This window comes from Oncorhynchus keta, chromosome 26 (genome assembly GCF_023373465.1).
Source record: "Oncorhynchus keta strain PuntledgeMale-10-30-2019 chromosome 26, Oket_V2, whole genome shotgun sequence".
Classification (NCBI taxonomy): domain Eukaryota; kingdom Metazoa; phylum Chordata; class Actinopteri; order Salmoniformes; family Salmonidae; genus Oncorhynchus; species Oncorhynchus keta.
In genome coordinates this window covers 27,271,625-27,287,465 of record NC_068446.1, presented here as the reverse complement: position 1 = coordinate 27,287,465, position 15,841 = coordinate 27,271,625, and the positions used below count along the sequence as shown (strand labels likewise).

At 41.1% G+C, this 15,841-nt stretch overlaps 1 protein-coding gene and 1 long non-coding RNA gene across 4 annotated transcripts in view; one reads left to right on the top strand and one right to left on the bottom strand.

Annotated features, from left to right (window-relative positions):
• Positions 1 to 15,841, top strand: part of LOC118359185 (long-chain-fatty-acid--CoA ligase ACSBG2-like) — a 48,357-nt gene that overhangs the window by 1,560 nt on the left and 30,956 nt on the right. The window contains exons 1-2 of one of the 3 annotated variants that reach the window (XM_035737523.2): positions 5,673 to 5,836; positions 14,676 to 14,808. In XM_035737523.2, the coding sequence (XP_035593416.1) occupies positions 5,830 to 5,836; positions 14,676 to 14,808 (140 nt within the window). In that variant the 5' untranslated portion in view covers positions 5,673 to 5,829. Of the gene's footprint in view, positions 1 to 5,672; positions 5,837 to 14,674; positions 14,809 to 15,841 lie in introns of those variants that run through there. The other 2 variants (XM_035737524.2, XM_035737525.2) reach the window with 2 other exon arrangements.
• LOC127912029 (uncharacterized) lies at positions 1,282 to 5,365 on the bottom strand. Its single transcript, XR_008080173.1, has 3 exons — positions 5,095 to 5,365; positions 4,752 to 4,847; positions 1,282 to 4,444 (listed from the first exon to the last, which is right to left on the bottom strand). It is a non-coding gene; the product is annotated as an uncharacterized LOC127912029 (long non-coding RNA).

Below are 15,841 nucleotides of genomic sequence, written 5' to 3'. Positions count from 1 at the left end.
AAACCCATTTAAATGTGTGAGGTTTCAGGGCTGCCTTGCAAAACTAAAAGTCCCGGTAAGCAAAATGTTGTTGAAAAGGTGTTTTTAAAATACATTTTCCCACTCGTTGAAAATAAGTATTTTCCGGATTTACTGAGGTGGCAAGCCTACCGTATGTAAAACACCAACAAAAAGGTGTTTTACTAAGTTTTGTTGACATGACAGCGCATTTAATTTATTGAGACTCCCAGGTAGATAGCCAAATTTAATTTTCCCCCAAATATTATTTTTGTAGGCGAAATAGCTCCGTTTAAATCGACCAGAAATTGCGGTCACGACAATCCGAAAAATATTCAAAATTAGCTCCATAATATCGACAGAAACATGGCAAACGTTGTTTATAATCAATCCTCAAGGTGTTTTTCAAATATCTATTTGATAATATATCAACCGGGACAATTGGTTTTTCAGTAGAAGAGATTGGAATAATGGCTACCTCTGTATTTTACGCAAAGATTTTCTCTGGGAGCATCAGGTGACCACTTGCGCAATGAAGCCGCCTACGGGTATTCTTCAACATAAATGCGTAAAACTACGTCACAATGCTGTAGACACCTTGGGGAATACGTAGAAAGCGTAATCTGGTTGATAGGACATTCACAGCTCAATGGGAAGCATCGGTACGCAGGGCTTTCAAAAGATGAGTCACTTCCGGATTGGATTTTTCTCAGGCTTTCGCCTGTAACATCAGTTCTGTTATACTCACAGACAATATTTTGACAGTTTTGGAAACTTTAGAGTGTTTTCTATCCTAAGCTGTCAATTATATGCATATTCCAGCATCTTGTCCTGACAAAATATCCCGTTTAATTTGGGAACGTTATTTTTCCAAAAATGAAAATACTGCCCCCTAGTACCAACAGATTAAACAGCTTGGAAAATTCCAGAAAATTATGTCATGGCTTTAGAAGATTCTGATAAGCTAATTGACATCATTTGAGTCAATTGGAGGTGTACCTGTGGATGTATTTCAAGGTCTACCTTCAAACTCAGTGCCTCTTTGCTTGACATCATGGGAAAATCAAAAGAAATCAGCCAAGGCCTCTACAAAAAATTGTAGACCTCCACAAGTATGGTACATTTTTGGGAGCAATTTCCAAATGCCTGAAGATAACACGCTCATCTGTACAAACAATAGTACGCGAGTATGAACACCATGGGACCACGCAGCTGTCATACTGCTCAGGAAGGAGACGCGTTCTGTCTCCTAGAGATGAATGTATTTTGGTGCGAAAAGTGCAAATCAATCCCAAAACAACAGCAAAGGACCTTGTGAAGATGCAGGAGGAAACGGGTACAAAAGTATCCTAAAAAGAGCCCTATATCGACATAACCTGAAATGCCTCTCAGCAAGGAAGAAGCCACAGCCCCAAAACCCCCATAAAGCCAGATTACGGTTTGCAACTGCACATGGGGACAAATATTGTACTTTTTCGAGAAATGTCCTCTGGTCTGATGAAACAAAAATAGAACTGTATGGCCATAATGACCATCGTTATGTTTTGAGGAAAAGGGGGAGGCTTGCAAGCCGAAGGACACCATCCCAACCGTGAAGCACGGGGGTGGCCGCATCATGTTGTGGGGGTGCTTTGCTGCAGGAGGGACTGGTGCACTTCACAAAATAGATGGCATCATGAGGGTGGACAATTATGTGGATATATTGAAGCAACATCTCAAGACATCAGTCAAAAAGTTAAAGCTGGGTGAAAATGGATCTTCCAAATGGACAATGACCCCAAGCATACTTCCTAAGGTTGCGGCTAAATGGCTGAAGGACAACAAAGTCAAGGTATTGGGAGTGGCCGTCACAAAGCCCTGACTTCAATCCTATAGAACATTTGTGGGCAGAACTGAAAAGGTGTGTGCGAGCAAGGAGGCCTCAGAGTCTGATGTTCAAGAGGTGGACATTGAGGATGTCCAGGGAGAAGACATGGAAGCCTGAGAGGAAGACAACCAAAGCTTTAGTTTCTAGACTATCATTTTACTGATGTATGTAGAAAAACATTTTTGGGAGATGCGATGGATCATTCAACATTCCCTTTCTTTTGTTGTTCAGTGAAATCATTCCATGTGAAGAGTCGACTCAAATAAAAGTTCAATTCATAACCACATTTATTTTTATTCTATTGGATGGATTGAATCATTTGCAATTATGTCTACTTATTAGACGGTAAACAGTTTGTTTTAGTCTCCATATGATAATGCAAAAAAAACTACAGTTAAAATGGTATTAATATGAATTTGCATATATTTCCATTAATTTACATTTACATTTAAGTCATTTAGCAGACGCTCTTATCCAGAGCGACTTACAAATTAATTCCCACAGAAAGTTTCCACCTCTGAATATTCCCCAAAATATGCAACACTACAAGGAGGCCACAAAAAGTACTCAAAACAGAGTGAGTTTTACACATGTTACACATGGTTTTTAGGGCCACCTTTACGTTTGAAAAAATAAAATAGTGCCCCTTGTGTGCACTACGGGTAACATCGTATATCCCAGGATGGCACAGGCACGGTATGAAGGTATGGACATCCGGATATGCCAAACTAACCGAAAGTTACAAATTCTAGTACAGAAACATTTTTCATGTTCTAGTATAAAAAAAGTAACAGTTTCAGAATACCATGCAACACTAGTTAGTGCTTATCACAAGAATGTAGTCAGTGATACCAAGGCTGAGAAAGAGCTTCCCACCTGGACAACACTGATTGGTGGGAATTTACAGGTCATGGGAAATGGAAAGATAACAGGTAATTTGCCATTGCATTATCATATAACCTACATTTTTAGGGCTGTTCCATAACACACACACAAAATGATCTTGGTCAACCATGAGTCTTTTCTTTCAACCAATTAGTACATTTTTACAACGTTTATTATATATAGTTGAAGTCAGAGGTTTACATACACCTTAGCCAAATACATTTAATCGTTTTTCACAATTCATGACATTTAATCCTAGTAAAACTCAGTAGGTCAGTTGGGATCAGCACTTTATTTTAAGTATGTGAAATGTCAGAATAATAGCAGAGAGAATTACTTATGTCAGCATTTATTTATTTCATCACATTCCCTAGTGGGTCAGAAGATGGCATATACTAATTGAGTATTTGGTAGCATTGCCTTTAAATTGTTTAACTTGCGTCAAACGTTTTGGGTAGCCTTCCACAAGCTTCCTACAATAAGTTGGGTGAATTCTGGCCCATTCCTCCTGACAGAGCTGGTGTATCCGAGTCAGGTTTGTAGGGATTTCTTCTCTTACATCTCTGCAAGATGAGTCTGAACATCAGACAGGATGGCATTGTCTCTCTTAATCTGTACAATGGCAAATGCTAAAGGTTTCAGGCTGCTTACCTCTCTCTCCCAAAATGCATCATCCAGGAGGATCCTCTTGATGGAGCTGTCCATATCAGCAGACTGGGATATGGCCATTTCTTGGAGAGACTCCTTCCCCTCCAGGAGACTGTCAAAATGACAACACCACCCAACGGGTGTTGCTGGGCAGCTTCAATGTGGTGTGCTTATTCTTTTCACTTTGCTTGGAAAGGTAGATTTCTGATAACTTGATGACCCTTCACTTACCTAACCATTTCCTTGGCTCTCTTGTAGAGTGTATCCATTGTTTTCAGTGCCATGAAGTCCTTGAGGAGCATATTCAATGCATGAGCAGCACAGCCAATGGGTGTGACATGACCAAGCAGCCTTCATGACCAGGCAGCATTCTGTCACCAGTGCAAATACCTTCTGTGGTCCAAGGTCAATGATGACTGCCTTCGGCGCATCTGCAATGTATAGACCGCTGTGTCTGTTCTCTTGTAGAATACTGGTTGAGGGGTGGAGATGATGTAGTTAATTATTCCTTGCCCACGGACATTTGACCACCCATCAAAGATGATTGCAATAGTCTGCTTTCTCTATGATTTGCTTGACCTTCACTTGAACTGTGCATCCAGCAAATTAGTAGATAAAGCATGTCTGGTTGGAGGGGTGTATGCTAGGTGAAGAACGTTCAGAAATCTCTTCCAATACACATTGCCTGTAAGCATCAGAGGTGAACAAATTGCAAACACAGCTCTAGCATGACATTCATCAGCATTTCTGACTACTTTCCTCCATTGGGTCAAAAACAACTTCTGATTACAGGAGGACCATGAGCTATTGCTATCGATAAGGTGTCTGATTCATAATTTTCACCTCGAATAGAAGTAGAGAGACTTTTGTCAGAGGTTGCTTGTTGTGAGCGCTGAGGGAACTTTATGCACTTGGCCTGATGATTCTCCATCTTTGTTGCATTCTTCACATATGATTTGGCACAGTATTTGTGAATGTGCACAGCTTTCCTTCTACATTAGCTGCTTTGAAATGTCTCCACACATCAGATAGTGCCGTGTCGTTTTCCTGTAAGATTAGAAAAATTGTATAAAATGAAACATGTATGGACACGGGTGAATTTAACACTCCTCAGTTAGCAGGCTGAATGAAGCAAGCTAAAACCCACATGGTAGCAAAAACTAACTAGCAGAAATTGTTAACAAGTTGGAAATTATTTCAACACATTTTGCTGTAGGCTACTATTTACTAGTTAACAAAAATAATTTATGTCATTTATAAAATATATTCACCCCAACCAGTATTGTAATCAATATGTTTTTGTTAGGTAAGCCCCGCATTATCTCAGCTCACTGATCACCATAGTAACACCCACCTGTAGCACGCGCTCCAGCAGGTATATTTCACTGGTCATCCCCAAAGCCAACACTTACTTTGGCCGCCTTTCCTTCCAGTTCTCTGCCGCCAATGACTGAAACAAATTGTAAAAATCACTGAAGATGGAGACATGTCTCCCTCTCTAACTTTAATCATCAGCTGTTAGAGCAGCTTACTGATCACTGTACCTGTACACAGCCAATCTGTAAATAGCACACCCAACTACCTCATCCCAATATTATTTATCCTCTTGCTCCCCAGTATCTCTACTTGCACATCTATAACTCCAGTGTTAATGGTCAATTTTAATTATTTTGCCTCTGGCCTATTTATTGCCTTACCTCCTTACTCTTCTATATTTGCACACACTGCATAGATTGCTCTATTGTGTTATTGACTGTACGTTTGTATAACTCCTGTTGTTTTTGTCGTAATGCTTTGCTTCATCTTTGCCAGGTCACAGTTGTAAATGAGAACTTTTTCTTAACCTTGCCTACTTGGTTAAATAAATAAAATAAAAATTATCCATTTAGTCTCTGGAAAGTAAAAGCTCCGCTAGCACAGCTGCTGGATCGCCATAGCAACCTGGCCTGATAACCAGATTAATCCCCCTTGTCCTGTAGTAACCCCCGTGTGTGTGTGTGTGTGTGTGTGTGGGGGGGGGGGGCGCGCGAGCAAGCAAACACACGCGCGAGCAAACGACATCATCCGAGAGGAAAGGGAATTTCACCGACTGCAGACCCATTCCCCTCCCCCTTGCATTCATTTGGCTGACTTGACCCTATATGTGGGACGAGTCTTGTGGTGTGAGCCCTATCAGCCAATGAGATGGGCTGTAGTGTTGGAATACTAGTGGGGGAAGTGTGTAAGGATGTCTGCAGGAAAGAAGCTAGTGCTGAGAGGGTGGGGTTTTGGAGGAGGGACAAACTCAGTTTGAAAATTAATGATGTGTTACAGAGTAGGCTGAGTGGCCAGCATATTTTGTGTCTAGTGGCTGACAGAATACAAAGCACGCTTACGCAGTCCAGAGAACCGGCAACCAGAACTGAAACGAGATCTGAAGTTTGCCTACTAGGATGCACTGTAAGTCCTTCTACATGATTTAGAATGAGATGTTCAGCCCTTTCACTTAAATCTGGCACGCAACCGCTTATGTCACTTGACGCTTGTTATCTTTATCAATAATCTTCTGGTTTTGGCTTATTGGAAGGCATTTCTCTAGCGTCATTGGGCTCTTTCAAGGTGTGACGGATGTTTTCTTACATTTGAGTCCCTCTGTTCGTTTGACTTGTCCTTCGTATGGTTTGGTTCATAGATTAATATTACATTGAGTTCAAAACAACTTATGTACTACAGCTATGAAGGCTGATATGTGGTACTGGTTTATCCACCTCACTAGCCCATGTGGTCAGCAGGTATGTGTGTCTGCTTGCTGGCTGGGATGGAGCATCCAGCCCTCCATGTAGAGCTAATAGGACAGGTTAGGGCGAGGCAGAAAGAAAGAAACCCCAGCATTACTGGGACTCCTCGCCAGGCTGCTGCTGCCAGAAACAGCAGTTGGGTGGATGAATTGATGGAAACTTGATTCACCCCCAGTGTTTGAGCAGCCTTGGAAACAGGTCCAGGCAGAAGGGTGAGCTGGCCATCTGGAAGAGGCAGGCGGAGTGAGAGAAGGAAAGGCAAGGGATTTGAATAATGTAGCAAGTGCTTTCTTTGCATCTGAAATTCTCTAAAATGTTGGGTATTTAAGTGCTGTGTGGGTGTGGAGAGGGCTTGTGTGTTGGGAAACCCTGCTTAGTTTTGGGGAGGATTTGTTGTAGTTAATGCTGGTTTCTGAAAATATATTTGATGTGGCTTTTTCAAGAAAGGCCTCTACTCAAATCAGTCAGTCTATTGTTGCAATAAGTTTTCGAATGGACATCCATGTGGCAGTTGTGTACTGGACATACTGTTTGGGACCTAATCCTCTCCTAATTGACTGCAACAAGGCAGTCATTTGCTATTGTGAGGAAACTGTGCGCAATGTAAGTCTGCACGACATGGGCAAAAATGTAATTCTGATTCTCTTCTTTCTTAACAAATATTGTGATTTGACATGCAATATGGGTCAAAACAGTTGGGTGAACTGTTGCAATCATATAAATACAATGATTTATATTAAGAAGCCAAGTGGAAAGCAGCATTGTTTACAACAATCTGTTGACTGCATTTGACCTAACAGAATAGCATGTAAACTTATAGTGAATCTAACAGCAAGGGGGGGAGCCCCAAGAGGAGAGAACAAAGTAAATAAAATAAAAATATTTATAAAACGGACTCTGCGTTTCAAAATATTGCATTCAATATAGATATTTAGCGATTATGGATATTGCACAAGTTTAATATTGCGATTATGATGTAATTTTGATTAATTCTACAGCCCTAGCCCAATGCTAAATCCATCTGAGCCGTACCTAAGGGAGCATTGAGGGAATCTCCCTGGCAGGTCATTAGCAGGGTTGAGCAACATCATTCAGGCATTTTTATAATGAACTGCACCTTTTGGGTCAGGTGGTGATCCACCCATTTCAAATTGAGGACCACAAACCTCACCTAACAGCAATGTAGTTTAATTAGTCAGGACTAAATCAACAGGACAGAAGGAAATGGGTTTCTATCATGCAACGATGAAGTGCCTCTATTTTTCCCCTGGTTTTGTATTGGTCTTCAGATTGTGAAGGTAAATAATACACAGCCTTGGTCGACAGCTGGTGGGGATGAGAAACAAACTGTCATTGCATGTGACACTAGTTCCGTCACATCCGAACATAAATTGGTCTTATAGGGCTGCTGCGTGAGACTTGTCAACTCACGTGACATCACCTCATCAAAAGAGTGGATGAGGAATGGAACACTCATTTCAGCCTGAGGATCAGCCCAAAGGCAGCATTCAGAATGATCAAGAATGCCATCTACCTATTCTCTTGTTAAATAGTTTGGGTGTGTGAGCAAGCTTTTTCTGATCTGTAGGCTATAGCACCCACTAGGACTGCACAATATGGGCAAAAAATGTCATCTCAATTTTTGTAGCCAATATTACGGTTTTACTTGCGATTTATAGTTCAAAATGCTTGAGTGAACTGTCATAATCATAGAAGGGAATAATTACAATTTTATGGTTGGAATACAGTGGGCACTTGGAATGCAGTTTTATTTGGCATGATGATGAATGGAAAAGTAAGGGAGGAGATGGTTGTGACTAGAGGTCGACCGATTATGCTTTTTCAACGCCGGTGTCGATTATTTGAGGACCAAAAAAAGTCGGTGCCGATTAATCGGTCGTTATTTTTATTTTTTAATATTTTTTATTTTATTTTTAAAATATTTTTTGGTGTGTAATAATGACATTTACAACAATACTCAATGAACACTTATTCTAACTTAATATGCATCAATAAAATCAATTTAGCCTCAAATAAATAATGAAACATGTTCAATTTGGTTTAAATAATGTAAAAACAGTGTTGGAGAAGAAAGTATAAGTGCAATATGTGCCATGTAAAAAAAGTTCCTTGCTCAGAACATAAGAACATATGAAAGCTGGTGATTCCTTTTAACGTGGGACTTCAATAATTCCAATGTAAGAGGGTTTAGGTTTTAAGTTGTAGTTAATATATTATTTATAGGACTATTTCTCTACCATTTGTATTTCATATACCTTTGACTATTGGATGTTCTTATAGGCACTTTAGTATTGCCAGTGTAACAGTATAGCTTCCGTCCCTCTCCTCGCCCCTACCTGGGCTCGAACCAGGAACACATCGACAACAGCCAAACTCGAAGCATCGTTACCCATCGCTCCACAAAATCCCCGGCCCGTGCAGAGCAAGGGGAACAACTCCTCCAAGTCTCAGAGCGAGTGACGTTTGAAACGCTATTATCATGCACCCCGCTAACTAGCTAGCCATTTCACATCGGTTACACCAGCCTAACCTCGGGAGTTGATAGGCTTGAAGTCATAAACAGCTCAATGCTTGAAGAGCTGCTGGTAAAACGCACGAAAGTGCTGTTTGAATGAATGCTCACAAGCCTGCTGCTGCCTACCATTGCTCAGTCAGACTGCTCTATCAAATCATAGACTTAGTTATAACATAATAACACACAGAGATACGAGTCTTTGGTCATTAATATGATCGAATCTGGAAACTATCATTTCGAATAACAAAAAGTTTATTCATTCAGTGAAATACGGAACCGTTCTATATTTTTTTTTATATCTAATGGGTGGCATCCGTAAGTCTAAATATTGCTGTGACACTGTACAACCTTCAATGTTATGTCATAATTACGTAAAATTCGGGCAAATTAGTTCGCAACGAGCCAGGCAGCCCAAACTGCTGCATATACCCTGACTCTGTTGCAAAATATGCAGGTTTGAAATCAATACACAAGTACATATTTTTAAGAAAGGCATTGATGTTTATGGTTAGGTACACGTTGGAGCAACGACAGTCCTTTTTCGTGAATGCGCACCGCATCGATTATATGCAACTCAGGACACGCTAGATAACTACACATGCTTGATGATATTACTAGTTTAACTAGTGATTATTTATGATTGTTTTTTCTAAGATAAGTTTAATGCTAGCTAGCAACTTACCATGGCTTCTTACTGCATTCGCGTAACGGGCAGGCTCCTCGTGGAGTGCAATGAGAGGCAGGTGGTTCGAGCGTTGGACTAGTTAACTGTAAGGTTGCAAGATTGAATCCCCGAGCAGACAAGGTAAAAATCTGTCGTTCTTCCCCTGAACAAGGCAGTTAACCCACCGTTCCTAGGCCGTCATTGTTCTTAACTGACTTGCCTAGTTAAATAAAGTTGTGTTAAAAAATTTAAAAATCTGTCAGATCGGTGTCCAAAAATACTGTTTTCCTATTATGAAAACTTGAAATCGGCCCTAATCAATAGGCCATTCTGATTAATCAGTCGACCTCTAGTTGTGACAGTAGTAACCAAAATGTTGGTCAGTGTTTCCCATAGGAGCCTGATTGGATTTAAATAGATGGGTACATTCAGACAGGTTTTAGAATATTCTTTGCCTTTTCCTCTCAAGAACGAGCTATTTTGTTAGATTACTTGTTAGATATTACTGCATGGTCGGAACTAGAAGCACAAGCATTTCACTACACTCACAGTAACATCTGCTAACCATTTGTATGTGACAAATACAATTTGACTTGATTTGCACAAACAATGCTGATATACTCCACTGGTAACGGCCTGTATTATAGGGAAAACCTTGCTAGCAAACGTTTTCTTTCTCAGTGCTAGCTAGCGATTAGCATTAGGGGCTAATACAACAACACAAAATGCTCATTTACAACTTGCTTAGACCAACCAACTAACTAGTGTTTTGCAGAGAGCAAGTTACACATGAATAGTATAATATAGAAAACGTGGAAGCAAAGTGGAAAGCTTTTTCGTTCTTGTTTGGTCAATGCATGTATTGCAGAGTAAATATTGAGCATGAGGAACTGCCTGCTTGAGTGATGTGTGATTGAGAAGTGGCCAAATGAGAACTTGAGCAATACATTCAAAGTTAAAAAAGACAATGGTGTTTCAAATATTGTAGTCCCATGCAATATGGATAATTGTGCAGCCCTAGCACCCACACCTGTTGTGGCAGGCACAAGCCAATAACATTGAGACTAGAGACCCAGCCAAAGGGGCTCGTCCCAGACAGAGGGCTCAATGCAGGCATGTCGACCCCCCCCCAACTCCTGAAGGACCACAACACAACTCCCACACTAATACATTACAGCTATGCAACGTGAACCCTGGCCACAGCTGTGTCTTGAGTGTGTGTGACCACGGGGAATCTGCAGCTGCTCTGTTACTGGTGGTAGGAAGAAGAGTACAATGGCAGCTATTGTAGGGGTTGTGTCTGGTGCAAGAGGTGAGCTCACTCCATTGTATTTGCTTCCTTGGCTGAGCCAGGCACTGCAGGAATGGGTCATGTGCAGAAGTCTATCAAGGTTAAAACCTTTTGTGACTAGGGGGCAGTATTTTCAGTTTTGGAAAAATAACGTTCCCGCAGTAAACAGGATATTTTGTCAGGACACGATGCTAGAATATGCATATAATTGACAGCTTAGGATAGAAAACACTAAAGTTTCCAAAAACTCACAAAATATTGTCTGTGAGTATAACAGAACTGATGTTGCAGGCGAAAGCCTGAGAGAAATCCAATCCGGGAATGCCTCATGTTTTGAAAGCGCTGCGTTCCAATGCGTCCCTATTGAGCAGTGAATGGACTATCAACCAGATTACTCTTTCTCCGTATTCCCGACGGTGTCTACAGCATTATGATGTAGTTTTACGCATTTATGTTGAAGAATACCCGTAAGCGGCTACATTGCGTAAGTGGTCACCTGATGGCTCCCAGAGTGACTCTCGCGTAAAATACAGAGGTAGCCATTATTCCAATCTGTCCTACTGAAAAACGAATTGTCCCGGTGGATATATTATCGAATAGATATTTGAAAAACACCTTGAGGATTGATTATAAACAACGTTTGCCATGTTTCTGTTGATATTATGGAGCTAATTTTGAATATTTTTTAGGGCGTTTTCGTGACTGCAATTTCTGGGCGGTTTCTCAGCCAAACGTGAAGAACAAACGGAGCTATTTCGCCTACAAAAATAATATTTTGGGGAAAAGGGAACATTTGCTATCTAACTGGGAGTCTCGTGAGTGAAAACATCTGAAGCTCATCAAAGGTAAACTATTTAATTTGATTGCTTTTCTGATTTCCGTGACCAAGTTACCTGCTACTAGCTGGACAAAATGCTATGCTAGGCTATCGATAAACTTCGACAAACACACATGCTTGTCTAGCTTTGGCTGTAAAGCATATTTTGAAAATCTGAGACGACAGGGTGATTAACAAAGGGCTAAGCTGTGTCTCAATATATTTCATTTGTGATTTTCATGAATAGGAATATTTTCTAGGAATATTTATGTCCTTTGCGTTATGCTAATTAGTGTCAGTCGATGATTACGCTCCCGGATGGGGAGTCACTAGAGGTTTTAACGGCAGTGTCAGAGGGAACTGGGAGGTAGCATCTCGATCTGCTGAGCTACAGCCCATAAACCATGAATCACATTGGTTTTTAGTTACATTTGTACCTTTCTCAAAAAATGTACAACCAACCACTCAACACCAGGTTATGAAATTGGCTGGGCTTTAAGGGTTTGCTGCACCCTGTCCCTGGCTCAGGAGAATGTTTCTGCTTTGTGACCTCCCCATGGAGGTTTTCTTTCCTCCTGCTTAATTGTACTCAGCTTGTATGTGTTTTCAATGCACAGAGAGCCAGTCCTAGATAAACAGCCGGTGTTGGCTCTCCAACAAGGGGACAGAGTCGATAATGGAAAGTGGGCCGGGGTTACGTGCTTATTGTTCTACAGCGCTGACGTGTTTCCTGTACCGTGTTGGTGACAGAAATGGGATGTGCGCTCTGCTCAGCTCTCCCCCTCTTGGGCAACTTCCCACAATGGAACAAACGGATCATCAACGGGGCCAAACTGTGCTCCGAGTCTCTCTCACACAGATGGAGCCATTGAATTTCAATAACCAGAGGATGTACAAGTCAGCCAAATGAGTCCATCTTCTGCAACCTCTGCTGTCCCGCTGTCGTCATGTGTTCACATTGCTTTATATCTCTGAAAAGGGGTTTCATAAAACGATTAGGCCTAAATGTTAATTGAGGCTTCTACTAATTTTAGGAAATGACCACATTGAATAAACATGGTTCATTTGTTTTGGCTAATCTGGAGGTGAAAAACCCACACCTGTTTGGCGAGGTGCTAGCTCGTGGAGTAGAACACTTAAAAGAAAAGGAGAGCCGCACACTCAAGGAGCTCAAATGCAATAATTTCATAACCTAATAACTAATGTTTCGACAGACAAGCTGTCTTCATCAGGGTATCATTTGTTTTGGCTGAAATTAATTAAAAGGAAGCCTCATTGTTTAAAAAAACAAAATACAGTTCAGTCTACAGTAGCTGTTTTTGTAGTGGCTCCTGTTGTCTGTCTCTTGGATCAGTACCCATTTGAATTCTGTCAACACTTACTGTTGTAAAATACTGTTAAAAGATGTCCATAAAAGCATTTGGTGATAAACTATTTAGCTTTTCTGAGTGATCTCCAAGCAGTGTAATGACTCTGAGACCCTGTGTAATGTTTATCCAGAGACCAGAGCATGACCCTGTGACACGCAGCACAGTGGTGGGAGCCTTGTGAGCCGTTTGGCAGTCACATGCTACAGCGGGTTCTATTCTAAGGCAGTGGTTTCCAAACTGTGGCGCGTGCAAAATTGCACACGGGTACAATTTCAAATTGTGTCATCAGTTTTCCTCTTGTCATTGCATATGTTAAAGCAGTGATCACCAACCTTTTCTGACCAAAGATCACTTTAGCACTCAAAAAACAAGCAGAGAACTACCGCAAATATATTTAAAGTCATGTTTTGACTTAAATCAGGTTAATGTAAAAAAATATATTTTTCACAGCATATTGGCTATATGCCTGGCCTGCCAATATTGTTCCTCTCAGACCATGTTCTATTTCAAAACTCAAGCTTTGTTAACAAAATAAACAAGATGGTGTGGCACTTGCGAGGCATAGCTGAGCATAAATTAAAATGGTCATGGTACTTTCAAAATAACTGAACTCTTGACAAAATCTAAGTCAAATTATGAAGTCAGTGGACTTCAGGTCAGAAAGTCGGAGCTCTAGAAAGATGCCCAAGTTTCCGAGTTGGATGACCGTTCAAAAGTCGGAAGTCTGACATTTCAGGGTTTCCAGTTGTTTTGAACATTGCATTAGTCTCAGCAGAGGGAGAGAGAGTGCAGCAGAGATGGTCCGTCTCTCACGGTCTCTGCTCTTTCCTTCCTTTCCCTTGTGAGGCTGACCAGAGAGGGGACACAGTCTTCGACCGAATGGCGAAACTCAAGTCGCACTGCATCTGCCTCTGGGGGGGGAAAAAATTAATGTTGTTGGTATGACCAGAGAAAGTGAAAAGTTCCTCTATTAAAATAGACATGATGAGCTGCTAATAATAATAAAAATGCAGGACTATCAATACACTTGGCTACTCATTCATTGCAACTGCAGCGCGATTGGAAGTACAGAGAACCGTGTTTTGTAATAGTGTTGACAATACTGAATTAAACTTAGACATAAACTCATAACATCTCTTTGCTGTATTCTTTGAAAGTCTCTCTTGTCATGGTTTTAAAAGTTAAGAAATCTCACACAGGCTAGTATCAAACTTTGCTGTGGCCGGGGTCATGGAAGCTGTAGGTAGGCATGGTGATTTGAGCTATACGATTGGCCAGCGCAGTAGGCGTACTCTATTTTAGCCAGAGATCTTCCGGTCCGCCGGGTAGGCAGAATTGTCTTTTCAGACAAATAAAATGGTTGAAAATGGGAACACTTTGTCTACCGGTGCGCCAAGCTTCTGAATCAAGTGCACCTACCGCCAACGGCGCAACACTAGATTTTTAAAAAAGGACTGCAAGCCTTTATGCCTTCAGCAAAATTCGCTGCACCAAATGACAATGTGTAGAATTGCAGGAAATTAGCTTTAAATCTGCTAAATCTCTCAACCAACAAGAGGGGTGTGAACAGTTTGTCATGAACTGTGCTTGTGTCCATAGACAGACTGGGTGTGGGATGTTCCCCAATGCTGGTTGGGGGACCTGAGTGAAAGTTTAGGAACCCCTGCTCTGACTAATGCTCATTTTGTCACACTCTCGAAGCCTGACAACTTCACACTTACAGCTGGGGAAACTCGGGTCCCTGAGATTTGTGTGTGGGTCATGTGTGAATGAGTCATGCTGTGTCTTACCCTGTCCCCTTTCTCCATTTCCCCCCTTTGCAGTGACTGTGTGTGAGCCTACTGCCATGTCCACAGCCATGGACCCCCCCAGGGAAGTCAGCTACCCGCAGTCATCCTGCGGCACCGGGGACAGCGTTGCCTCACTGGATGACGTCGCTGTGGATTTCATAGCCAAGTACGTACCTAGACTGAAACCATTATCTGGTTTGATTGCGTGACTCTTGTTTGGACTTCATCGAAAGGCTCTCGTCACATGGGAATGATGCGATCTGATAGTGACAGGGTGCAGGTCATTGTTTCCTATCTTAACACCCCCACATCAAATGACTTCTTAGACATATTTGACCTACTTCATTCAGCACAATCCTTACACTTTGTCATGTCAACATTGTAAACTGGTTTCGAAACAATTTGCTGTCAGTTAACAAGACCCATGCTGTGTTCAAATACTCATTCTAACTGCACTGACTACTATTTGTGATGTGAATAGAGTATAATGTATGCTTGTTGGTCATTGTCAGTATGCCAAAAGTTCCCGGATGACGTACTAAATTCACCAAAATATGACGTATACATGCAGTGGACACTATTTCTGTGCTTTTAGGTCCCATAATGTAATTCTTCCAAAAATGGGCATGGCTTCATAACTTTTCAGATGAAGAAGAAAAAAGAAAATGTTTAAATGTAATACATTTTCAAATGACACGTAACTTATGTTGGCTCACAACCGCATAGCATTACAGCAGTATGCACCTAACGTTAGTTGGCTACGAATACATCAAACTTGCCAGGCAGTATATTAACTACCCAACGTTGATTGACTTGAGAACCCCTTGCCAACAGCCAATGAAATTGCAGGGCGCCAAATACAAATCAACAGATCTCATAAATCAAATTTCTCAAACATACAAGTATTAGGCACCATTTTAAAGATAAAATTCTCGTTAACCTCTCACAGCTACCCCCCTACTTTTTTCAATTTCCGCCTGAAGCCATACCCAAATCTAACTGCCTGAACCAAGGATATGCATATTCTTGGTTCTCATTTGAAAGAAAACACTCTGAAGTTTGTGTAAATGTGAATTGAATGTAGGAGAATATAACGCAATAGATCTGGTTTCGATAAAACAATGAAAAAAAAACATGTTTTTTATTTTTACTGTTGTATCATCAACTTTAAAATGAAGAAGACAAAACAAACATTCAGA